At 40.7% G+C, this 25,834-nt stretch overlaps 2 protein-coding genes across 4 annotated transcripts in view; one reads left to right on the top strand and one right to left on the bottom strand.

The window, feature by feature from the left end:
• LOC135219521 (proclotting enzyme-like) overlaps positions 1-25,834 on the bottom strand; it is an 84,864-nt gene that overhangs the window by 9,712 nt on the left and 49,318 nt on the right. For all 3 annotated transcript variants that reach the window (XM_064256352.1, XM_064256353.1, XM_064256354.1), the window contains one exon: positions 24,093-24,244. In XM_064256352.1, the coding sequence (XP_064112422.1) occupies positions 24,093-24,244 (152 nt within the window). The remainder of the gene's footprint in view (positions 1-24,092; positions 24,245-25,834) is intronic.
• On the top strand, positions 1,606-10,106 carry LOC135219523 (uncharacterized). The gene is made up of 2 exons (XM_064256355.1): positions 1,606-4,809; positions 5,095-10,106. The coding sequence occupies exon 2, from the start codon at positions 9,170-9,172 to the stop codon at positions 10,070-10,072; it is 903 nt and encodes a 300-aa protein (XP_064112425.1). The 5' UTR covers positions 1,606-4,809; positions 5,095-9,169; the 3' UTR covers positions 10,073-10,106.

Genomic DNA, 25,834 nt, shown 5'->3' with positions numbered 1-25,834 from the left:
TAGGGACATCCACACTTGTACTGATAGGTACTTCAGTGTACCTACCCTTATTTTTTATGCTAGGGTAGGACCAATATGTTGTTGATATAATCACCATTTTTGTATTTATGATGAACTTCAGTGTACCTACCCTTATTTTTTTATGCTAGGGTAGGGACACCAATGTGTTGTATATTTTGCAATACTTGTATTAATGATGGATTTCAGTGTACTACCCTTATTTTTATGCTAGGGTAGGACACATGAGTTGTATATTTTTGTAATTTTGTTAAGTAAAATCTCCCTTTTTTCTTTATATTACATGCAGCACTGTAATTTACTGTAATTACCATTTAAGTACTTTAAGATTACTAACGTTCTATTATTTTACTGTTTAGTATAAGTTATTTAAGTGCTTAGTTTGTATGCTGTAATTGATTTACTTATATTATATCCATCTTTTACACTGTTTTTTCATTATTCCTTTTTTTTCCCATCTTGTCTGTTTCTCTGGTACTCTTTCATAGGCCGACACGAGCTGAGCCCAGAAAAGGGATTTTGACAAGAAGGAAAAATCTATTTCTGGGTGATTGGCTCGTGTCGCCCTATGAAACCCCCCCTTTTATGGTTTGTTTTCCCCCCCTTGCAGGACAAGATGTATTTAGCTGTTTTAATTAAGGATGTCCGCTAGGGGCGCTGCTGTCCGTGCGTCCTCTAGTAGTAGTAGTAGAGGCTGCATCGCCCGTTGTATCAGCTCTCTCTTGGGGGGATTCTGATAGGAAGTTCTAATTGGTGTTTGTCTCGTGGTAGTGTTCCACACTCGCCCCTATTTATCATACCGACACTTCTTTTTAAGAGTGAGCGGGAGTCAGTTTTACTGACATTTTCTTAATTTTGTTTTTCTCTGGTAATTTTAGGCTAATTTTACCTAGAAAGAATGATATTAAGGATACTTTCATAGGGCGACACGAGCCAATCACCCAGAAATAGATTTTTCCTTCGTCAAAATCCCTTTTCTAGCTCTTTTCCATGCACATCTACAAAAAGTCCTTGGGTATTTAAGTTTCAATGCAATATCATAAATAGTTTTAATTTCAGCTTCAATAAACTGCGGGCTACAGACACGTAAAGCCCTTAAGAACATTCCAGAAAAAACAGAGAATTTAACATTTTGATGGTGATTGGAGTAGTAATGAACAAAAGAGGCAATGTTAGCTGATTTTCGAAAAGACTGAAAGGTGAAATTTCTATCATTTCTATGGACAGTTACATCAAGAAAATTCAAATTACAATTTCTTTCTTCCTTACAGTAAATTTTATAGAAGGGACTAAATTATTGAGATTATTAAGGAATTCCTGGAGATTTTCGTGAACTGGCCATATACAGAGATATCCACCATATCTAAACCAAATAACTTTTTGGGGCAAAATTCTTGGTAAGAGTTTTGTCTCAAAAAATTCCATGTAAATATTGCTAGGGACAGGAGTTTAAGGGATTACCCATAGCCATGCCAAACTTTTTGTACAAAAAAATTCCCCATTAAAAACAAAACAAATTTACTATCTTTGATACATAACCTTATGAGACTAATGAGGTTTGCTACACTTAAAGGAATGTCATGACGTTCTAATTCCTCCTCCAAATATTCAAGTAAGTCGTCTACAGGCACTTTTGTAAATAAAGAGACAACATCAAAACTAACGATATTAAAATAAAAATTCAAATTTAAACTATTCAATTGTTGTGACCTGTCCGGGCCCTGCATTGCTATCTTAAAAGGACACGGCACCTTAGGCCAGGCTACCGCAGACTTTTTGTTAGCACAGGACGTACAAAGAAAGAGGTGTCGAAGAATACTACCTCTTTTTGAGTACAGGAAGCCAACAGACAGGCATACTTGACTCTTGATGATTCCGCCACCATGTCTGTGCAGGCTAGAGCACATGACGTTAGGGGTTTTGGTCGCTCTGGCTTTCAAAAAGAACTTGGTTGTATATAGTGCTGAACGCTGGTACTTGGTTATGCCAGTCCACGTTCACCTCTTTCTATCTTAGGATGTTGCCCACAGATCTACGGACACGTTTTCCCTTGGTCCTGTGATGGCTACCCAACAGATTGTGTAACTCATAGTTGCCCTTAACAGGACACTATTGTATCTTACCTAAGATGATTGTGTGGATGAGAGAATGAGTGACTTGGCTGGTCTCTTTCTTTCTCCTGTACCTTTCCTTCTTCCTTCGGGTGGGTTTAGGAATAGATATGTCATTCACTGGACTGGTCTGGCACAGGTGAGTAAGGTAGTCATACTGATAGTGTGGTCGCTTGGTATACAAATATCCAACCCTCTATTCAGTAGCATATGCTCTGCTCCTTGGCAAGGGGGAGTTGGGAGCAGTAACAAACCCTGGTGTGCTGGTTTGCTATTGGACAGTCAAAAGTTTCTCTTTGGTTCCTTATACAATGATTATCCCATATATCGTACGTTACTCAGTGCCTGGGTAGTTAGATTTCAATTTATCTAGCTTCTCACGGGCTTCAGTCCCTCTCTGGAAGTTATTTCTTCTGGAGCTGGACTGGTGGGCAGGCCCCCAGCCAGTTTAGGATGTCTTGTACCTCCCTCCAAGTATGAGTCTATCCTATTGTTAAGACCGAATGTTTGTTCACGTATGAAGAAATGACAAATTCTCTAAGACAATTTGCATTTTTCATAGCTACAAACCTGAAGTCTTAACATTGTACTGCCCACCTCTAGCTGCCTCTCTGTCTGCTAAGACATCCTGAGTTGGGAAAGACTCAGGAACACTTAAAATAGCCAACAACTCTGGTGTTGGCTTTAGCCTTGTAGAGTCAATGGTATAACTAAATATTGCACCTTATCTACACCAAAAAGAACACTTAGTAGGATACAATTTCAGTCCCACATCCTGTAATCTTCTTATAACTTCACCAGAATTTGAGTCTGACACCAAAATGTTCGTCAAAAACACACACACCTGGAATACCCCGTAAGAGATCCTCTACAGCTCTATGAAATATTCCTGGAGCACTAGCTGTGCCAAAACACAAGCGGTTGTATGGAAACAACCCTCAGTAGGTATTTATAGTATAGTCAAAGGACGCGACTCAGGACAGCAAAATTTGATTGTATGCTTTTGTCATGTCAAGTTTTGGCAGACTTTTACGTAACACTACTCAAAGCAGCGAAAACATCCTCAATCCTAGGTACACGATACTTTGTGACTTAATAGTTTGGTTATCTGTTAACCTATAGTTGCCACATATACGCATTGTGCCGTCATCTTATAGTACAGACACAATAGGATCTGCCCAATTAGTTTGTGCAACATGCTGAATAATATTCTGCTCCAACAGCTTACCTAAAGTAGCATCAACCTTAGTATGCATAGCAGAGGGAATGTTACAAGCCTTACAGTATCAAGGGGATACCGACTCTTCCAAATCAAAAGAAACTAGATTCTAGACCTTTGAAAGTTCCTAGTTCATCCTTAAACACTTCTGGATACTTAGCTACTAGTACTGACTTAGGCTTATCAGCAACAGCATGAATATGTAGTACAGTCATCTAAACTGAGTGAAAATTCAGAGCATGCATCCAATCAATCAAGGCCCAATAAGTTAGGACCCTTATCCTTAACAATGACAATGGCTTGTTCCTTCAAGACCCAACCTCGGAAATCAATCTTCACCCGAACATGGCCCCTTACTTGGATACTAGATTCTCCATATTGGATTAGCTCTATAGAATATGCTATAATTTTGGATTTGTTATTTCGGAAAACTCTCTAGGAACTCACGTTCATTCATTAGGGTACGTGCAGCACCAGTGTCCTGCTGAAATTCTACATCTGCCCAATCATTTAGCATTAGCCTAACATAATACGGTTCTTCCAGCTCTTCCATATTACAGGAATGAACTGTTAAAATGTACTTTCTCAACTCCTTACCACTAGAGTTACATTCTTGGACACAGCTGAAGTTTTATTAGCTCTAGACTTCTTAGAAAAACATACTTTAGCCAGGTGAGCCTTTTGCGTTGACACAAATAACACTCAGAATTAATAACTGGGCAGTCACTCTTCCAATGACTTTTCCCACAGTCACTGCAGGGCTTCAGATTTACTTGAAAGAGCTTCTCTGGCTTTTTCCTTCTGTAGACATGAAACTAGATTTAGGACTAGTAGATTTAATGTCATTTATATCTCTACTATGAGAATTTGCCTTCTAACTGAACTCTTGGACATCTTCGTCAGCTGCTTCCCTCACAACAGCAATCACTACTGAACGAGTGAAAGTTACGTTCTTCTCTGTCCAAAGAACTTACTGCATACTGTTACATTTATTGATCTCCTCGTCTACCCAGCATTTAGTTAAATATTTTGATTGTTAGAAAAGCAGCCATTTTCCCCAAATCAGCTGATTTCAAAGGGGAAAACGCCAGCCAGAGATAGGAATTTCCTGTTAGAGAGGGGGAATAGAGACTCTTGTCAGCCTTAGGGACATATCCAAAAGGGAAGTGTGTAGCTAGCTAGGTACTTATTAGACCTACATCTTAAGCTCCTTTTTCCTGTGAACCCTTTGCTGGCTGTATGTTGTTTCCAGGATCCCCTCCTCTGGGGGGGGGTAAGCTGAATCCATCCCCCATGAAGGACACCTGCAGTCGCTCTCAGTCCGCTCCAAGCCGTGATCTCTGACGGATGTCCCCAGCCAGCAGCCTTCCATTTAGGCCTACCAAGGTGTTACTGGCGCACTCAGACCTGAGAGAAAGCCGACGCTGCATTCTACAAAGGTCCACTTACTATGGCATCCAGGTACGTCTTGTGAATCAGTCATATTGCCAGTTCTTTACCTCCTAGTCGTAACTACTCCCCATTTTCAAAATTCAAACTCCTAATTCTCAAATGAACATTCCTTTGTTCCTTTTCACTCCCTCGTGGCCGCATGCCTCCCTTTTGTGATCGTCCCAGACAAATGAAGTCATTGAATCTTTCATTTAACACCAAGAGTTCCTCCCCAGTGTGTTAGACAAAGTGAGTAACTGCAACTTGTGCAAGAACTCTTTAATTATTTTGTGTCTAATCTGGGATTTCTTCCAGATTGGCTGAGTCATGTGTCCAAGTCTTCGCGCCCGCAAGTGCTGCATTACCGCAAGATAATATGAACAATTTTGAAAACCAACTTTTACATGAATCTCATTTTAGCCAACTATCCCCTTGTGAGATATAATATTGTTTTCCCTTGCGGACAAGCTGCATTTACTCCTTCTCCAGGCCATTAAATGGCCTCTTGTAAATAAATGTGTGTAAAGTAATTGGCTGAGTTTTCTGGCGACCTCCTCTAGAGAAAATTAACACAATACGTAAATCCAAGCAATTTATTCTGCATTTTCCCTCAAATATTTTTCTTTATGTATTTGGGCCCTTCAGGTCGGGCTTCAAACGTAAAAATGACGAACCTTGCCGAGGATTCGAACCTAGTTTTCTTAAAAAGCTTGTAAATTGTGTTATCCCTTGTAAAACGTAAAACTGTAAATGTTTTTTACAAAGCGTAAATCAAAGCACACTTGCAGTGGGAGACACACGCACGACTCACGGTAAGGCAAATCATTCTTATAATATGATTATTTATAAACAATGTTAGCTTAAGGTACGTTAAGGAATTATTTTAAAAGTGGTTTAAAAGAGTGTTAAGTAGAAATATTATTATTGTAATGGCGAAATCGCCAGAGCTTAATTTTAGCGGCAAGCAAACAATTTGCCCCGCGAATTCTCTATTGTCTTGTATGAGCTCGAACGAGCACGTGTGTATGATAGATGCCAGAAAGTACTAGTTCAACCTAGGAGGTGCTTTGCCAGGGTTTATTGCTGTGTCAGAAAGCCAAGCTAGTTAAGAATGTTCTACTAATAGTTACGGCAAAAGAAGTGTATAATTCTTTTGTCTGTGATATGTTAGGGGAATTCGTTTTAACTTAGTTTTCATTTCAAGTGTTGGTAACCGCTTAGCCTGCCAGCTCTCGCTTGGCGCATGCGCTCTCTCAGGCCTGCTAGCCAACCTCGGTCTCACAAAGCAAAGCATTCATCACCTCAAGCGTCATCTCAATTATTTAAGCAAAGTAACGTAAGTCTTGAAGTTTTAACGTAAATAATATCAATCTTGATACTAGTATCTATCATTCTGCCAGAGAAATTAACGTTAATTCGCCTTGAATAATAAACTAGAATTTTAAATCGCCTCCGCGTTTACAGAAAATCAGCTGATTCGCCATCGCGGGTAGCAGCCCGCTCTGCTAGCCTCACCACACGTTTCACCTTGCATCGCTCACCCGCTTGCTGAGCGAAAGTTTCATTTCACTTCGGACTTAACGTAATCTTTTCCAATTACAAATGTTTTGCTAACATTTTCATCTAAAAATCCTTACCGTCATTTCACTTGTCACAAAGACCTAGTAACCTTACGTAAAGTTAACGTAAATCTTCAAAGTAGAGTAAATTACAAGCATTTATAACGTAAAATGCGTCATTGTAAAATTCATATTAAACGCAAATCGTTTCAAAGTAACGTAACAATCGTTCACAGCTAGAGCGTTCTATTTACATATAACTTATTCAAAAGCAATTCTTCTATTAAACTTTAACGTAAGGGAATCATTTAACGCCAGTTGCGTCATATTAAAACTAAAAGTATTAGTTCAAATAAATACAAGGGAGTTCGTCATATATCGTTTCACCCTCTCAGAGAGAGAGAGAGAGAGAGAGAGAGAGAGAGAGAGAGAGAGAGAGAGAGAGAGAGAGAGAGAGAGAGAGAGCCTATTATTCCAAAAGCCAAGAGTACTATGTCTATTACTTATACGCATGCAACATTAACATTATTTTAGTCTCGTGTCTTTCATTTACACTGAGCGTGATACACGCCTGTGTCCATTTATTTCATGTGCCGAGTACTTTAGCCAAGAATTGAGCATTTCCAAAATTTACCATTACCTGTCGTTGCTCGAATGGTCTTTTCCATTTTTTATCACAAAAAGACTTGTGTATACCACAAGCGCAGATTGCACAGTGTGCACCGCAACCTCATTACTTCCATCAAGGAAGTCGTTACCAGTCTAGGACTGGCCACCACCAGTGCATGTCAGGCCTTATCAATTTACAGTGCCACTAATTCTCTCCTCCACCATTACACTCTGCCACGAACAGAGTGCCATTTCCCTTCAGTATATTTGAGTATACTGCATTTAGTGTCGTCCGACAGGACACACCAGCATGCTACCAGTGCCATTGCACCTGTACAGGCCGCACAGGTAGCTCTTTACCTGCGTGTCCGTCCTTACGGAATGCCCAATTCATTAGTGTTTCCATGTACAAGGATCAGTGATCTTTCAGAACACTCCACAAGGGAACGCCTCCCGAAGTGCCGCAATACCAGCCCTAAGTGCTGTCAAAAGGAACGCCTCCTCAAAGTGCCACTGCACCTGTACAGAAGTACAGGTAGCTATTTACCTGCGTGTCCGTTATACGGAACGCCCATTTCATTGGTGTATCCGCTATCACGGATCACCCAAACAAGGAACGCCTCCATAAGTGCCGTGCACCTGTATTGGACCTACAGGTTGCCCATTCCAGCGTCTCTCAAGTTAGGAACGCCCTTAAGTGTGACGCACACCGCACACTCCAGTTGATTTTCTCACCTCATTAGAAGGTGCCATTCCAGAAGTTCCACCAACTTACGGGACACTTCCCAAGTGCCACAGAGCACCCAGTCTTTTCAGACATTCTTTCATTACCTCATTCGCAGAACCCATTTCCAGGTGAGTGCTACGTTACCAAGTAGGCACTCCCATTCCATCCAGTACTATTCCTGGCCATCATTTTCAAATTTATCCGAGCCTCTACTGCAGCCTAAGGGAAATGTCTTCCTGCTTCCAAGCCCCGGACCATGAGCTGGACTCCCAGTAAGAGGTGGTTGCGGAGGTTCTGCACCACTTGCTGTGCGCGTGGGCATGCTGTGGATTCCGACCAGTGCCCAAGTCGATCCCTACCTTGGGACGAGAGCTTCCAGGGTGAACTTCTCCAAGGCTACCATGTAGCCCTCCCTGATGAACAGTCTCCTACAGCCTATCGGTGGGTACACGTCATGGCCGATGCCGAAGCCCAGGTCTCCCTCATTTCAAGAAAGGCCTTGCCTAGGGGTGCCAAAATCCAGAAGGACGAAGCCATTGAGTTCAAATGGATAGATGGCAACCTGTATTCTGTTCCTTCAGTCCTTCTGAAGGTGCAAATGCCCTTATGGGACCAGGAGACCAGGGAAACCACATTGTGCCTCCTGGGCATAGTTGATAAATTTCATGACGTTTATCAGGTGATATTGGGCCGAGATCTCCTGAAGCCGTATCTCCCCTGGACACAGCTCCCACTACCAGATGCACCGGATCCCTGCAGCATGCCAAATAATCAATCATCAGTTTTAGATTCAGAGGTTAGTGCCACTGATGTCCCTGACATCCATCCTATTCCCAAGCCTGGCCCTGACCCAGTGTCAGAGCCCGAAGTTTCTTCCGCATCATCTCAGCCTCTTGCCATTTCACCGCCTACCTCCTCCACTTTGGAAGAGGTGAGCCCACCAGTTAACCCCGGACTTGTTCCCGAGGGCGATTCAACGGAGGATTCCTTAACCTTCCCACATCAAATCACTGCTAGAGAGGACGCTTCACCTGTGCCTTGGTGACTATCAAAATTCGCAACCTGTGGTGCCATCTCGGCCTTATCACCCAGTGCCACGGAAGAAGTTCTGGAACAAGTTCTGCCGAGACTGTGGCTGCAAGGGTCACATGTCTGCAAATTACGGAGGGTGCGCTAATCACAATATTCCCGCCATCGCAATAGCTGTCACCAATTCTTCCTCACTAGCACCCCTCCAAAGTCATTATCCGCCAAGCCATGTCAGAGCCTACGACAACTCTGGCGCTCCAAATCTCCCTGATATGGGAAGATCGAATCCCCCGAGGGGACTAACATCGATAGACGTCAATTAATCATCATTGAAGGTATCAACCATATTAAACTGATCCTTCCGACCGTCCAATTGAGGGTCACCAGACCTCACTCCTCCAAATTATGTACTCTTGCAGTTGCAAGCTACATTCCAGGAGGTTACGACCTCCTCCTAGGGCAAGACATGAAGTCTCCCTCACATTTCAAAAAGCCTAGGGGTCCTAACCCCACGACAAATCACTCCAAAGCAAAAAGCCATCCAAGACCTACTTCCTCCCGGAAGTACGGCCACCAACAGTCTTCCCTGCTACCACAGTTCCGTTGCAAAACCTGTAACGTAATAGGGCACTCCACTAATTGGCTTAGGTGCCCTAGCAAGCTACCAGCAGCGGACACTGTCCATGTTCCCCAAGGCTTAGCCTTCTACGAGAGACAGGAGCCTCTGTCCCCCATTACCAAGGGCCCGCTGAGAGGTATTGCACCTCCGGTACCCGTCACAGGTCCAGTCGACCTCAACACTCTGCCAGTGTCACTTGGCAGCACTGAGCAGTGCCAAGCTCCCTCCAGCCTGGATGTAGAGACACCACAAACCTTGACCTTTGCACCTGGCCCCGAGCTAGCGCTGGCGCCTAACCTTATCAAGGATCCTCCTACAGGAGATCCTCCAATAGGCATGGAGCTTACCGCAGCCCATGGCCAATCCCAAGACCATGAGTCTTCATCACCCTCACCTCTGTGGCCCGAGGATGAACCTTCGGCAGACCTCACCTTTACACCTCCTCTGGACGACCAGGAACTGCCCGACCAGGAGTCAGCCTGGAGTCTTACCCTTACGACGGCTGTCGTAGCAGCCGAAGTGAGGGCCTCCCCTGAAGTAGGTTCCACCTCTACGACGGTTGCTGCAGATACCGAAGTAGGATGTTTTCCTGAAATCCCTCAGGCTACCACTGCCTCTGCTCCTGATGGCGTTTCTGGCCTTACCCCAGAGTCGGTGCCTCCGTCTACTCCTAGGACTGGTGTAGCCAGGCCCTGGAGGAATAACAAAAAGAAGAGGAAGAAGAAGGGACGTAGCAAATTAACAAACTAACCAAAGAGCCACATGCTCTCCTTGACACCTGTGCCCGAGGGTACAGTGTCACATTGATTTGCAGAGTGATCCTGGCACCTACCCAGAGAAGGTAGCCAGCCTGATCTCTGCCAGTAGATTAACCATTTAACCCCCTAGAACTTGTATCACTAACCCTCACTTAAATGTCATAATTACCTCATTATATTTCCATCCTAGTACACTACTAATCACTCATCATCATCACGCATCATTACCTCATCTCATGTATTTTAACAATTCAGTTTGATAAACCACTGCTGTGCATATCGCACTCTGGAATGATTGCGTCTCTAATTAACAGCAATGAGTAGGTTAGGCTAATAATTTAGTATCTGGGCATTAGGATAGTAGCAAGTAGAATTTTCAAGTAACCTTACATAGGGGTAGAGTAGACTGTCGTCACAGGCGACCCGTAGTTCTCACTTAGGCTAGACTACATTAATTCAGAGTTTGTAAACTTAGCATCTCCACCTATAAGTTAGGTAGGCCACTGTAGTTAGCCGTATCGCTGCTCTAAAAACCTCAGTTAGAGTAGGAGAACTGTGTAGTCGAGACAATCAACTTATTTAGCCAAGGCCTTCACGCCCGAAAGGGAGTGAATGCCTTCTTAACAGGGGGAGCTGTTACATTTATTGATCTCCTCGTCTACCCAGCATTTAGTTAAATATTTTGATTGCTAGAAAAGCAGCCATTTTCCCCAAATCAGCTGACTTCAAAGGGGAAAACGCCAGCCAGAGATAGAAACTTCCTGTTAGAGAGGGGGAATAGAGACTCTTGTTAGCCTTAGGGACATATCCAAAAGGGAAGTGTGTAGCTAGCTAGGTACTTATTAGGCCTACGTCTTAAGCTCCTTTTTTCTGTGAACCCTTTGCTGGCCGTATGTTCTGTTTCCAGGATGCCCTGCTCTTGGGGGGGGTAAGCTGAATCCATCCCCCATGAAGGACACCTGCAGTCGCTCTCAGTCCGCTCCAAGCCGTGATCTCTGACGGATGTCCCCAGCCAGCAGCCTTCCATTTAGGCCTACCAAGGCGTTACTGGTGCGCCCAGACCTGAGAGAAAGCCGACGCCGCCTTCTACAAAGGTCCACTTACTATGGCATCCAGGTAAGTCTTGTGAATCAGTCATATTGCCAGTTCTTTACCTCCTAGACGTAACTACTCCCCATTTTCAAAATTCAAACTCCTAATTCTCAAATGAACATTCCTTTGTTCCTTTTCACTCCCTCGTGGCCGCATGCCTCCCTTTTGTGATCGTCCCAGACAAATGAAGTCATTGAATATTTCATTTAACACTAAGAGTTCCTCCCCAGTGTCTTAAACAAAGTGAGTAACTGCAACTTGTGCAAGAACTCTTTAATTATTTTGTGTCTAACCTGGGATTTCTTCCAGATTTGCTGAGTTACGTGTCCAAGTCTTCGCGCCCGCAAGTGCTGAATTACCACAAGATAATATGAACAATTTTGAAAACCAGCTTTTACGTGAATCTCATTTTAGCCAACTATCCCCGTGTGAGATATAATATTGTTCCCCGTGCGGACAAGCTGCATTTACTCCTTCTCCAGGCCATTAAATGGCCTTTTGTAAATAAATGTGTGTAAGGTAATCAGCTGAGTTTTCTGGCGACCTCCTCTAGAGTAAATTAACACAATAAATCCTTTTAAGGTAGGTTTCAAGTAATTTATTCTGCATTTTCCCTCATATATTTTCCTTTACGTATTTGGGCCCTTCAGGCCGGGCTTCAAACGTAAAAATACTCTCTTCTTTGAGACCCAAAACTAGCTTGTCTCCCATCATCTTGAGCTTATCATCAAAATTGCAAGTAGCTGCCAAGGATTTTAAAGCAGCCACAAAGCCCTGAAACACATTCATGAGCCTCGACTCCTTTTTATAGAATTTGATCCTCTCATAGATAAATATCATTTGTTGTTTATAATGATTCTCTAGTGCTGTAACTAGTTGCTCAAAATTACAACTTAGGATCTTTTATCAATAGAAACACTGGCACCCTCCTATTGTCACCTGCGTTGTTTGCCTAGAAATAGAGGTACATACTATTCACATAGGTAGTACAAAATTCCTGAGATTCCTCATAAGGACCAACATTAATGAGAGCCATGGGTAACACAATTAGGTAAATTAGAAAAGGTCTTAATTAGGTTGGGTTACATAACAGCAGGTTATTGCTTCAACGTACCCAAATAGGTAGCTGTTATTACCCTTGAGTTAGGTTAGGTTAGGTCAGTGTATATTCAGTTAGGGTAACATTCACAGATAACTTAATACAAATTTAGGCTTGGTTTACCTATAGCTAGGCTAACTTAGGCACACTTATAGATAGGCTAGGCATAGAATAAACTCAGCACATTAAATTAGGCCTAAATCCAAAGCCAATTTTATAGCAAACCTCTCCAATTCCCCAATCTATTTTAGGTTAGGTAAAATTAACCCCCAGGTCTGCTCCTCTTCACCGCCACTTGTAATGACTTGGCCGACAAGCATTACTTACAACTTACAAGGTTATTTAACATAGTGGTAGGGATTTATTATACCTCAGTTAGAACACGCTTCCCTTAATTTAGTAGAATTACCTAAAGCAACACCTCCTCAAGACCTCTGCAATATGGCTTCTCTACACATTGCTTCTCTCTCTCTCTCTCTCTCTCTCTCTCTCTCTCTCTCTCTCTCTCTCTCTCTCTCTCTTACTCTCTCTCTCTCTCTCTCTCTCTCTCTCTCTCTCTTGATGGTCGAAAGCTTTAATCCTATACAAGTATATATATTTTAAACTACAAGAGGAATTTACTTCATTGTGGATTGTATCCCCATACTATATATATATCTATATATATATATATATCTATATATATATAATATAATATATATCTATATATATATCTCTGTCAGAGGAAAAGAGGGGCAATGGTTAATAATATGTTTAAAGTGCCAATGTAATGTTAAGTGAAGTCACATATCACTTCCCGCTTAGAGACAAGCGGTGGTGCAGTGCATCTTGCATGAGAAAGGAATTTGATGTGCAAGCAGTTTAACCAAGAGACCGTTCACCCGGTCAAGAGGCATGTACATTCGTTTGTACGGATGTTAAAGGCCTACGAGCCCAAGGCACTTTTGAAAGGCACATTCTTTTAGGAGAACGCTGAGAGGTTAAGCGGTATATTCCGAGTGTCGGGAGAGAACGCCCATCATAAAGGTAGGACACATTCTATAAAAAACTTAGGAAACTGTTACCTTTTGGAAAAGAGAGAGAAGTTTGAAATACTCTCTTTACGTGAATACTTTGAAAAGAGTGATGTGTGGGATATGTTTTTATGCCTATTATCTTTATTACAGATGGGTCCCATTCCATGGTTAATTAGAGAAGAATTCTCTAACCTGACTAATACGAGACTTAGTGACATTTTGGGTTTGGGAGTGAAACCTTAGTCAGGAGGGTAGAATGTTATCTTATTGGTTTCTTTATGGGCAGATTTAGTTTTTTATGCCATTATGACTTGTTAATCATTTTGTCCTATTTTATAACCAACTGCTTTGGGAAAATAAATAGTATATTTTTGTATTTATGAAGTCTCAATAGCCTAGTGACGTCGTTGCAGATAGGGCACCGTTGGCAACAGGTAAGAGTTTCCAGTTTGTGTAGTTTAGTGAATAAGGAAGGGATCAACAGTGGTGGCAGCGGGTTTAAGAGGCTTTTTATATATTTTTATAAGCTGTAGGTACGCTCCGAAGGGACGGGTGACCAGTTAGAAATAGGGGGTCTCTTCTTTTTTGGTAGGAAAAAGGGTTATTAATCATGTCATAGGCAACTCGAGGCTCTTTTTGCTGATTCAATGTGTCCGACAGAGAGAAGCTGTTCAAGACAGTTCGTCTCTCAAGCGAAGTCAGTTTAACTTCTTGAGGTTCTGGAATAATAGTGTTTTAAAATGTGAAGAGGAAAAGTTTAATTTTCGACATATTAAAGTGTTTCGCATGTTCGCGGTGTGTATTCGAATTCGGTTCCCAGTCGTATGAAGACGTGAGTGTATTTTCGAGTTTTCTATCTTATTTTCTTCTTGTTGTCTTTTGTGTATTTTTTTACCTTTTTGTTGTTGTTCATGTTCCTTGTATTTGTTTGTGGCGAGTTTACTTGAGCAGAGTTTTTATTGGGAGTCACGCCAGAGAGAGAGAGAGAGAGAGAGAGAGAGAACTGGGGACGAGGCACGGTTGCCGAGCCGAATTGATTGGCAGACATCTTGCATTCTTTTTCCTTTTTCTATCCCCTCTTATTTTTTTTTTGTTTGTTACTGTCATTTTCGTGGGATTGTTATTGTGACTGGGCGGGGGCGCATGCTTGATTTTTGTTATCCATTATTGGGGGAAAATTTGTGTCGATTTTCTTGATTGGGTTTAGTGTATATAAATACATTGATGTTATTGAGATCGGGGAAGCTTATAGAACAAAATAGCTTTCGGAAACAGGGAAACATGGCGGATACTAAGGCCCCTACGACGCTACTACATCACGTGACGAACATTAGTGCTGGTGTTAACCCGTTCAAAGGGATTGTAGATGGCATACTGTCACAACCTGTATATATCTTTATAGAAGGAGTTAATAACTATTTAGCGGGAAAGAATATAGTAGACGATGTAGAGGCATTTAGAGAGGCGAAAGCTTTGCTAGATTTCAATAAGGGAGACCTCAGTCACAGGTCAAGGAGTTTCCAATTTACAAAATTTCGTACCTAGACAGACTTGCAAGCATTTTTGAAAACAGCATATGGCTCAAAGGAACACTGAGATATGGTGAGAGACCTTCGGGGTCTTTATAAACTACGGAAGGGCACTGACAGTCTCGTAGAACATAGTTCAAAGCTGTTTGACGCAGTGGCGGATTGGGTAGGAAAATTGAAAACATCTAAATGGGTTACAGGGGATAATCTCCCTCTAAACAATGTTCATATATTTATCTATTTTTCACTGCTCTTACACGAGGTACCCGATGCAATAGTGGATAGCTTTGATGAAAAGATTGAGCCTACTTCAGACGAAGAATTACTTTATACCCAAATAGATAAACACAGGTCTAAATGTCCCACTGTAGATAGCACAATTTTTAACGGGACAGGCCCGAGGGATAGAGTACAGAGAGACACGGAACTTTCTCCTCATCGTCTGTGTGCAAAAGTTGAGTATAACAAAAGATTGATCGATCAAAAGCAACAGCAGTTGCGCTGTTTCAACTGCAATAAACCAGGACATCCAAAGAAATTGTGTTGAGTTAAATATTGTGGAGTGTGTAAAAGTACTGATCATTATTGGCAGTCTTGTCTGTCTCAGATACAGAGAGATGCGAGGCCTACACCTCAAGGTTCTGGTAATTATAATGTGAGAACTTCCCAGGCAGGTCAAACCAGAGGGCAAAGGGATCGGCGAAATTTTTGGAAGCCCGATCAACAAAAAGGGTACAGGTGATTGGTAAATGCCATTGTGGTCTCGTGGGGGAAGCCCCAGAGCCCAAGCCTATAGTCTATGGAACAGTAGGGGATGTGGATATCCCAGTGTTTATAGATTCGGGGGCTTCGATAAATCTAATGGACTATAATTTGTATCAATCCATGTTTCCCAATTACCCTTTGCAACCCTCAACGGAAACGGTGTGTGATGTGCAAGCCCATAGATTAAATACCCTGGGTTGTGTTCAAATACAGTTCTCTCTCGGTGACAGAGTGTTAACAGAACCTTTTTTGGTAATAAAAGGAATTGCGTTAGGTAATAAAATCTTGTTGGGTCATCCTGCTTGTAGAAGACACAAGATTTCGATCCATGCGGGTGCTAATGGGATAATAGTCGGAATGCCAGGTTATTTCTTACCATATGACGACGTAAATAGAATGGAGGACATGGAGGTTATTGAAAGAGGAGAGGTACTCGGTGGTATTAATGGCGGTGATACGAGTGTTATGGAGAAAGGTGATATTAAAACACATGTTGGTGATATGGGAAATGATTACGGGGGTTCTATCAGAGTTCACAGTGATAACAATGGTGGTGATGATACTAATATGGATGTTATTTCTGATACTAACAATGCTGGGGATGATACTGAGGGTGGTAATTTGTATGGGGCGGTGGCAAAGGGAGATACTAACCACAAATATAGAGGTGTTTTATCTGAAGATATTATGTTATTACCAGGTTCAAAGACTATGGGAAAAGTTAAATTGAAGGAAATGAGAAAACCAACAGATGTGTGTGTTATTGAAAATAGCGAAAAGCTTAGAGGGATTGTTAGCACGGCATTGGTGAACAGTGTATCCAAGGATAAGTTCACGTGGGTAGAGTTGCTAAACTGTAATGATACAGTTAGGAGATACCAGAAAAACACACATATATTGGATTTCCAAGATTGGAATTGTGATAGTGGTTCAGTGGCTATCGTAGAGGGGAAACCTGAGTTTTCGGAGGCAGAAATGCAAAGGAAACGAACATTCAGAGAACATTTAGCTAATGCGGATTATAGCGAACACGTTGAAGCGATAAGCGGGCTCTTGGCAGAATTCGGGGATACGGTAGCCTTACAAGGTGATAAATTGGGGTTGGCTAATGTGTTAGAGCATAAGGTAAATTTGGAGAGTGACACAAAACCTATTTATATTCCTGCATATCGCATACCTTTCAAAATCAGAGAACAGGTAGAGAAAGAGGTTAATAGATGGGAAGAAGAAGGAATCATTAGGCCCAGCGTGTCTTCTTATAACTTTCCCTTGTTAGCGGTGCCTAAGAAAGACGGTTCTGTCCGTGTATGCGTCGATTTTAGACGTTTAAATGAGAAAACGATCCCTGACCGCTACCCAGTCGCGTGCATACCAGATCTTTTTGTTGAAATTGGGGGACATAATATTTATAGCTCAATTGATTTGGTGCAGGGTTTCTTACAGGTCCCTCTTAGTGAGAGTAGCAAGGAATATACCGCCTTTTCAGTGCCCAAGGGGCAGTCATTGGGGCAGTCCGATGACTTTTACCAGGTTGGTGAACACAGTTTTGCACGGGTTATTGGGCAAAAATGTTTTTGTGTATATGGATGACATCCTGATCGCAACGAACACGATCGCGCAACACCTGGAAGTGCTTACAGAAGTACTTAGGAGGCTTAGATTAGCGGGGTTGAAAATCAAGCGAGCCAAGTGCTCGTTCTTGAAAAAGCAGATCACATATCTAGGTCACGTCATATCTTAGGAAGGGGTTAGAGTAAATGGTGATATAGTCAAAGCAATAGCGAATTTTCGCACCCCCAGATCAAAGAAAGAGATTAAGTCATTCCTGGGTATCGCTGGTTTCTTTAGGAGATTTGTAAAAGGGTTCTCTAATATAGCAGCTCCCCTAAATGATGTGTTGCGGGAAAACGTTCAATTTCAATGGAAGGAACCCCAGGCGGAGAGTTTTCAAAAGCTCAAAGATGCGCTAATGAATCCCCTTGTTTTGAAGTTTCCAGATTTTAAGGAACCTTTTACATTAGTGACTGATGCAAGCCAGGAAGGTATAGGTGCTTGCCTTATGCAAAAGTTCGATGGGAAATTTCATCCTATAGCTTTTTATAGCAGGAAGTTCAGGACAAAGGGCAGCAACGAGAAGTCCATGGCCACCATAGATAAAGAAGCCTTTGCAATAGTGTCGAGCTTAGTTCATTTTAAAATGTTACTGATTGGGAATAAAGTAGAAGTTCTTACAGACCATAAACCATTACTCGATCTTTTTAATAAACCCGATTTGTCGCCCAAAAGAGCTCAATGGTTTTTAACTATCAGAGATTTTGATGCAAAGCTCAAATATATAGAGGGCAAATTTAATGTAGTTGCTGATGCTCTCAGCAGGAGTTTTCATGACACGGAAGGTTTCCAAGTCACGCAAGTCACTAGCGAAACCATACAATGGGATATACCTCTCGTAGAGCAAAGGCAAGATGACGACGAGATTTTAGCAGATGCGAAAGCGTTTATAAGAGGGGAATTAGTCAGGAAACGTTATAAGCTGCCTTTTTCGGGTTTGGAATTAGAAGGTAATCTATTGGTTAGGAAAATTAAATATAAGTTGAGAACCAGTGAAAGTAAAGGAGATACGACACAGATCGTAATTCCGAAGGTCCTAATTCCAGTGGTTTTAGATATGTTCATTGCAGGTTCGGTAGTCCTCACTAGGGAATAGAAAAAACGTATGATGACGTTCGCACTAAATACATTTGGAAGAATATGGGGAAAGATGTGGAAAATTTCTTAAGGAATTGTACCGTGTGCAACGCATGTAAGCCTGCTAGGACAACGTCATGCAAATTAGGATCGAATCCTATACCGAGTAGACCTTTTCAGAGAATACATATGGATATCTTAGGGAATTTTTGTGAGTCTAGATATGCGAACAAGTACTTGTTAGTGATAATAGATGAACTTACAAGGGTAATAGAAATTTTCCCACTTAAGCATAGAACGGCTGAAGAAGTAGCCATAGCGTTTTTCAATGGTATCATTTGCAGATATGGCTCACCCGAGGTTCTATTAACTGACAATGGGAGGGAATTTGTGAACAAAACCTTGGAATCTTTAGCTGAAGTCATGGGGATACAGAAAGTAACAATTATTCCATACAGACCCGAGGCTAATGGGTTGTGCGAACGAGCAAACAGGAAAGTGCTCGAAGAGCTCAGGAAAACGGTAGGTGGTAATGATAGGAATTGGGACAGATATATTAATGTTGTTAGACATAGTATTAACACTATGGTTAGTGATTCAATTAAAATGTCCCCCTTTGAAGCTTTGTTTGGTTATCCAGCGCAAGGCACATTTGATTTGCTAACTACGCCTCATCATGGGAAGGATACGGTTGAAGCGCTGATATCTACAGCGAGAGAGAGGCACGCATGTCTCAGCCGTAATCTCGATTCCACAACCAGAGATATGGTTCAGAAGAGTATTAGTAAATCATCTAATCCCAAGATCAATGTCGGTGACAAGGTATTTTTAAAACTTAACGTGAGAAATGAGTTAAATTACAAACTAGGCCCGAAGTTTGAAGGTCCTTTTAAAGTAATTGAAAAGAAAATTGGAAATAGATTTGTAGTTTTAAATGAACAAACAGGTCAGTCGAGGCTAACACATATCTCGAAATTGAAAAGAATTGGTTGTGGTGATTAATATATTGTTGCGCAATTGCATTTTTTTTCACTTTTTTCCTTGCTGTCCGTTTTTTGTGATTTGGTGACAGAATGGCTTCATATTTTTTTTTCTCCTTTATTTCCTTCTACTGTTTTTTTTTTCTTATGTGTAAATCTGCGGTGTTTTGACGTAAGATTTCGGGGCTAATATTTTACGGGATGGTCTTTTTGGCGTGGGGACATAATTTAAATAGAGGAATTGTGAGTTTATCGTGGTTTTTGTCCTGAATAGGTGATAATTTTTATATAATTGGACAGTATCATTTGGGGAATTATGTCTTTGAGACAATCTTTGAACACCTTAGTCATATCCTGGAGATGGTTCTGCATTTTTTTTTTGTCATGAGTTTCTGGCGTTCGCGAGTCTGACTATGCTGCAGTCCGAAGCACCTGACGTGTTCACAGGTGGGTTTTTTTTTCTGCTAAGGTTGCTGTAATGAGTCCGGTTGCGGATCTTTCCTTTGGAGTTGATTACTCGGGGATTTGCACTGTTTTCGTAGATGCTGATTATGGCATTTCACAAGAACGTGTCATGTAAGGGGATTTTTTTTTCTGGTCTTTTCTGGTTGATAGGATTGCTGCGGTAGCAGATTCCGTAACGGTACACATTCCGTTTTGGGAAGGATGTTGAATTATACATGTTTCTTTTCTCTTATGTGCGCTGTGTAATGGGGGGGGGGGGGGTGGGGGGGGGGGGGGAAGTTCACTTATTATTGTTGTGTTATCTTATTCTTTTTGTTCTCCTTTTCCTTTTTTTCTTTTCTTACGAGAGATGTTGTAATGAGGGTCAAGCACTTAATAGCATTCTTCTTTTAGATAGGAGATATAATTTGTCAGGGTATATGAGTTGGATGGAAGGGGTGTTCGGCATTATATTTTATGGAGGCTAGTTATATAAACCATAAAGGGGTTTTTGCTGTTAGACTTTATGGGTTCTCTTTTGATATCGTGTTTGTCAGATATGGGATTATTTGTGAGGATTCAGTAGGTAAAGATTATATTTTGTTTAGCGAGGAATTTTTTAATATTTGACTAGTAGATTGAATATATTATTTAATGACGGATTTGTGGGGTGAAGCAAGACTTTAGTTATTTTATGACCATGTAGACCTTTTAAATACGGACACACAATGACTTTGGAAAATTCCCAACTCTACGTGAGGATGGCAAGGGAGACGACTTCGTTCTACAGTACCAGAGGGTAAGTCAAGTCTACACACGAATGGCGTTTCTGAGGACTGCCTTTGCAAAGGATGAGATGTCTTCGATATATCGTCTCAGGATAATTTCTGGGATAAATCAGGAGTCTACAGTCTTCGATGAGGTGGGTGCGAGTAGCACTTGCGTAGAATAATGGGGTGGTGACCACGTTTCCTTCAGTAGAAAACGTTGAATCTAGTTTCGCGACAAGAGGGTGTTGGATACACTCACGAGGGTCGCAGAAGCTGAATAATGGCGCGTGCTGAGTTGTTTCGAGTTGGTTTACGTACTCGACCTGCGTCTACAATAATTCGCTCGTCCTACAGGGATCCCAGCTGTTTGATGGTTCCTGCAGGGTTCTCTCGGATTCCTTCATGGTACTTAGTCGGCGTGTCTACAACTTGTCGATCAAGTGGAAGCCATAAGGCGGTTTGAATCCCGCCTACAGTGGAGACCGCTACAGTCCCGCCACTGGAAGATAGTGACGAAGAGGATTTCTTTTTCGACGCCTGTTACACTATACCAATAGTAATGGTCATGCTAGGTGCTATACTGATCACAATTTGTGTGCTAGGAGTTCTTAAACTTTCGTGTATTCGACGAAGCACAAGGGCTCCAGCAACGGAGATGGCCCTGAGTCATGTGGTAAATTAATACATTGTGCATTAGTTGCCGATATGGTGTGCGACGGGAGTGCACTATTTCTTTTTTTGAGCCGGCCTATATGTTTTATATATATCATGAGATGCTTGTGTGTCTAGTGGCTAGGCGGGAGCTAGCAATTTTGGGTGGCCGAGCTCCTCTGTCAGAGGAAAAGAGGGGCAATGGTTAATAATATGTTTAAAGTGCCAATGTAATGTTAAGTGAAGTCACATATCACCGAGTGGGTAAATCTGTGTTTCGGCCCAACAGTGAAGAAATTCTTGGAAGAGAAGTGCCTCCCTCTGAAATGTCTGCTGGTGTTGGACAATGCCCCTGCCCACCCTCCTGGCCTTGAGGAAGATATCCTAGCAGAGTATTCCTTCATCAAGATTCTTTATCTTCCGCCTAACACCACCCCTCTCCTCCAGCCCATGGACCAGCAAGTGATATCGAACTTCAAGAAGCTGTATACGAAACATCTTTTCAAGAGATGCTTCGACATCACCGATACCACAAACCTCACCTTGCGTGAATTTTGGAAGGAGCATTTCGACATTGTCATGTGCATCAGACTCATCGACCAAGCTTGAATTCCTTGTGGAGGAAACTCTGGCCTGATGCCGTATCCGCCCGAGACTTCGAGGAATTCGACATGGGCGAAGCTGATGCTGCAGATTCAGGAACAGTTGACGATCCTGAAACTGTTTCGCAACCAGATCTTGACGAGATCGTTGCCCTCGGCAAGTCCATGGGGCTGGTCGTCGACGAGGATGACATCAATGACCTTCTTTAGGAGCACCAAGAGGAGCTTACGACGGATGACCTGAAGGAGTTGGAGGCCATGCAACATAACGTCGTTCAAGAGGAGTTCTCTAGCAGCAGCGAGGAGGAGGACGACGACTCTATGACAACCGCAGAAATTAAGGATGCTCTAGCTGCTTTTCATAGGGTGCAATCATTTGTAGAAAAGAGACACCCCGAAAAGGCTTACACAGGTCGTATGGTTGCACATTTCGATGACGTTTGCCTGAGTCGTTTCAGGAACATTGTGAAAAGTAGGCAGAAGCAATCTTCCTTGGATAGTTATTTTTTAAAGAGGCCTTTAGTAGGAGTAGTAAGCAAAAAGGAAGAACCAAGTGATACTAAACAACAGAAAGTTGAAAGTGATGAAGAAGTTGAAATTTTGTAAAAAAAAAAAATAAATAAATAAATAAATAAATAAAAAGACGTAAAGCATAAAAAAGTAAAAAAAAATGTAAAAATAAAAAGACAAAAAAAAATTTTTAATTTTAAGTTTTTTGTAAAGTTAAGTGTTACAGTTTTGTTAGTGTGTTTCATAAAGTTTAGTTTATGTTTTCCTTAAATTTTTTTATGTGTTTCGTAAAGTGAAGTGTACGTACATATCTGCCGTTTGTCCTCCTCCTCTGTCGCCACTTTCGGAGATAGCCTCACTCAAAAGGTAAGCTTCTACATTTTACTACATACATACGTATGTACGTACAGTATTTCTTGTATATCATGTACACTAATACACTTTATTTACAGGTATATTAGCAGTACGTATTAAGTTAGGTATTGAATGGTCCAAATTGTTTTAGTATATTTCATTGTTTATAGGTCAATTTAGCTTTATTATGACATTTACTGGGGTGTTTTTGGAGGGCTTGGAATGGATTGGCCATTTTACATGTAAAATGCGGTCCAAGATACGAAAAGCTCATGATACGAAGACCGCCTCGGAACGGATTAATTTCGTATCTCGAGGTACCACTACCGCTAACTACGAACGAGAGAGAGAGAGAGAGAGAGAGAGCTGCTTATTGTAACAGTCACCCAGCCCGTCACATTAAATTGACATATAGTTCTGGCTTCGAGCTTCTCTTCAAGTTAAACAAAGATGGAGGAAATGTTAGTTTTTCTTTAAAATAACATTACATATGAATTTTGTAATTACAGTTCAGTTATATTATCATTATTATATAAATTGAAAATATTAATGAACATACACATGTACCATAAAAATTCTCTCATCTACGGTAAGAGAGAGAGTTAAATATTTAACTTATACATAAAAGCTTGAAAAGTTACAAATTACCTAAAAAAAATGAAAAACACTCTCGTAGGGTTTCTCGAGAATTTGCAAATGTTCACGTGTCTGTGAAAAACTTGCTGTGATAATTAGTTAGGTTCCAATGAAAAGTTCATGTTGTTGTGAATTCGCCCAACTCTAATTGCGTTTGAGGTATGACTGTATTCCAATTTACAAAGGACAAAGAAAAGTGTGAATGAAAAAGAGAGATGACTCAGATAACATGCAAACTCTAGGGTGGCTGTGATCACAACGGAGGAAGGCATGTTGACCCAGGTCACACCAAATGACCCAGGTGTAGTGTTAAGATTTTGCTTTTCAAAGACGATTCAATAACAGCCGAAGATAGGTAAGCACGGACTACTCCATCTATGAAAGCGTAGGTTCATATACCTGTCAGAACAAACTGTATCTATTGTTTTATTCTTAATTTCTCTTCAACTTTATTTTCTCTATTTCAGTTTTTTATTTATTTTGACCCTTTCACTCTGTACTCTGCCACTTTGTTTTCCTAAATATTTTTCTCAAATCATTTCTGGCCTTGCCATCTGCCTTTTAGCTCACCTCTACCTCTATCCTCTATTCAGATTATCCCCTTCATCTACTAATTATGGTAAATTTTATTCAGTTATTTTCTCCAAGGAAACCAAATTATTGCTCCAGTGAAAACCTATAAATAATTATAAATACTATTTCTAAAACTACCTTTACCATTAATGTACCTATTTCTTCCTTTATTGTCAAAAATTGCCCTCACTTCAGTAGTTCTGTTCTTTCTAGAATGAAAGTAGTGCAGTTAATATTACATATCAGGTTATGTGTTGCCAGAATCTTTTACATATATAATTAAAGTACAAAAGATTTTCTCACCAAACAAACATCCTGCATTCCTCCAACAGCACACAGATTGGTACGATCAATAACAACAGTCTTTGAAGTTTTCTGGTAATTTCTTTGGCAATCACCAAGTCCAATTACAGGAGACAGGAAGTCACTTGGTATTTGTGGTTGATCACTTCTCCCTAAAGAATGAAAAAAATAATTTACTTTGTAATATAAAGAAGTATGTTTGGAATTCTACAGTACTGTACAATATAATGGTACAATGCACATTAGCAATAACTCTTAAAAATAAGATATAAATATTAATGCTTGTATTATTGTATCTGGTATCTTATAAACTAGCTACTATATTAGTCCTTCTAGATTTTGAGTGGCCCTTATACTTTGTGGGAAAACACATTTGGCTGCAGCTTACAGATTTTGAGCTTGACTTTAATGTTCTTTTATCTTTTGCTATATGTACACTTATTTTTGTAGTATATTCAAAATTGGAAAAACACAAATGAAGAGCTGACTATTACTAATGTTTGAGTGGCCTTTTGAATTTGCCATTCAATTAATAATGTAAGTGCTTTGTGTATATTAAAGGCCCCCAGGCAAGAAAGTTTTCATTATCGTCATCCAGGTTCAGTTTTGTGGGCCTTGCAGTCTAATAACATTTGTTCCACCTGTTTGTTAGTTTGGCCATATACTAGGTCTCTTGAATCATATGCTCTTCCATGTCATAACTGTTTTCGAAATTTTACGTGGATGTCTAAGTTTTCACATCTACTATTTCAAGTTTGAGGGGAACCTGATAGACTAGACTGCATGCCATTTTTTATACATAAATTATAAAACTACATCAAACATATTTTTTATCAAATGTTCATATATTTCAATAGTTTTCTCAGTAATTCACTAATCAAATGTTAGCTCTGCTGAATACTATTGTAGTTATGTAGTATGAGTTGTACCTTTTATTCATCCTTGTATGGTCTGTGCCCTGTTGTATGTAAGCATTTAAATTGTATACACTTCATTTTATCTGTACACAGTCTCCAACTTATGGCATTTTAAGTATTGTATTACATGGTACCTGTCACGACACTGCAACATTCAACGGATAAATAAAACATATAGTTGCATACTCCTGTTTACTGTCTATCTGTGGTGAGCATTTATGATGCAATATTCCATTCTAGTAGTTTGGTTGGTTTTACACTTAGTGTAGCAGCCTTTTTATGTCAACTGTGACTGATTCCTATAGTTTACATATACTGATTCTCTCTCCTTCCTCATCTTCTGGGATATTTGCTATTGTAATCTTTGGATTCTGTAATATTTTATCACTTGAAATGTTTATGCCTTGTCTTTTTTTAGATAATCTCAATTTTTACAACTTGTAACTTCATTTTTTTAGAACACTTTATGAGTAAATGTCCATATCTTGCTTGTTTTGTAGGTTCTATTGAAATTTCACTAGTCACTGACAATATTATTTTGTTCAGTAGCTTTCCCTGTAGGGTTAGTAGATTTCAAACTCATATATTTTCTTTTTTAGTGGTAATCTGTATGTTTAGTGTGTTTTTCCACTGACTACTGAAATGTATTTCGCATTTATTCACTCAAGGCTTCCAGAAGATTCCCAGCAGTATTGACATGCAGACCCTTTATAACCATCTCATATAAAGATGGTGGTTTCCATTACTGTACTTATTTACACATTGTTTTCACAGTTAATGCTATTTCAGTCATTTTAATACACTGCATATGATGCCTTGGGTTTA

This window comes from Macrobrachium nipponense, chromosome 1 (genome assembly GCF_015104395.2).
Source record: "Macrobrachium nipponense isolate FS-2020 chromosome 1, ASM1510439v2, whole genome shotgun sequence".
Taxonomy (NCBI): domain Eukaryota; kingdom Metazoa; phylum Arthropoda; class Malacostraca; order Decapoda; family Palaemonidae; genus Macrobrachium; species Macrobrachium nipponense.
Note: the sequence above shows the minus strand (reverse complement) of the source record. Positions and strands in the feature narration are given on the sequence as shown.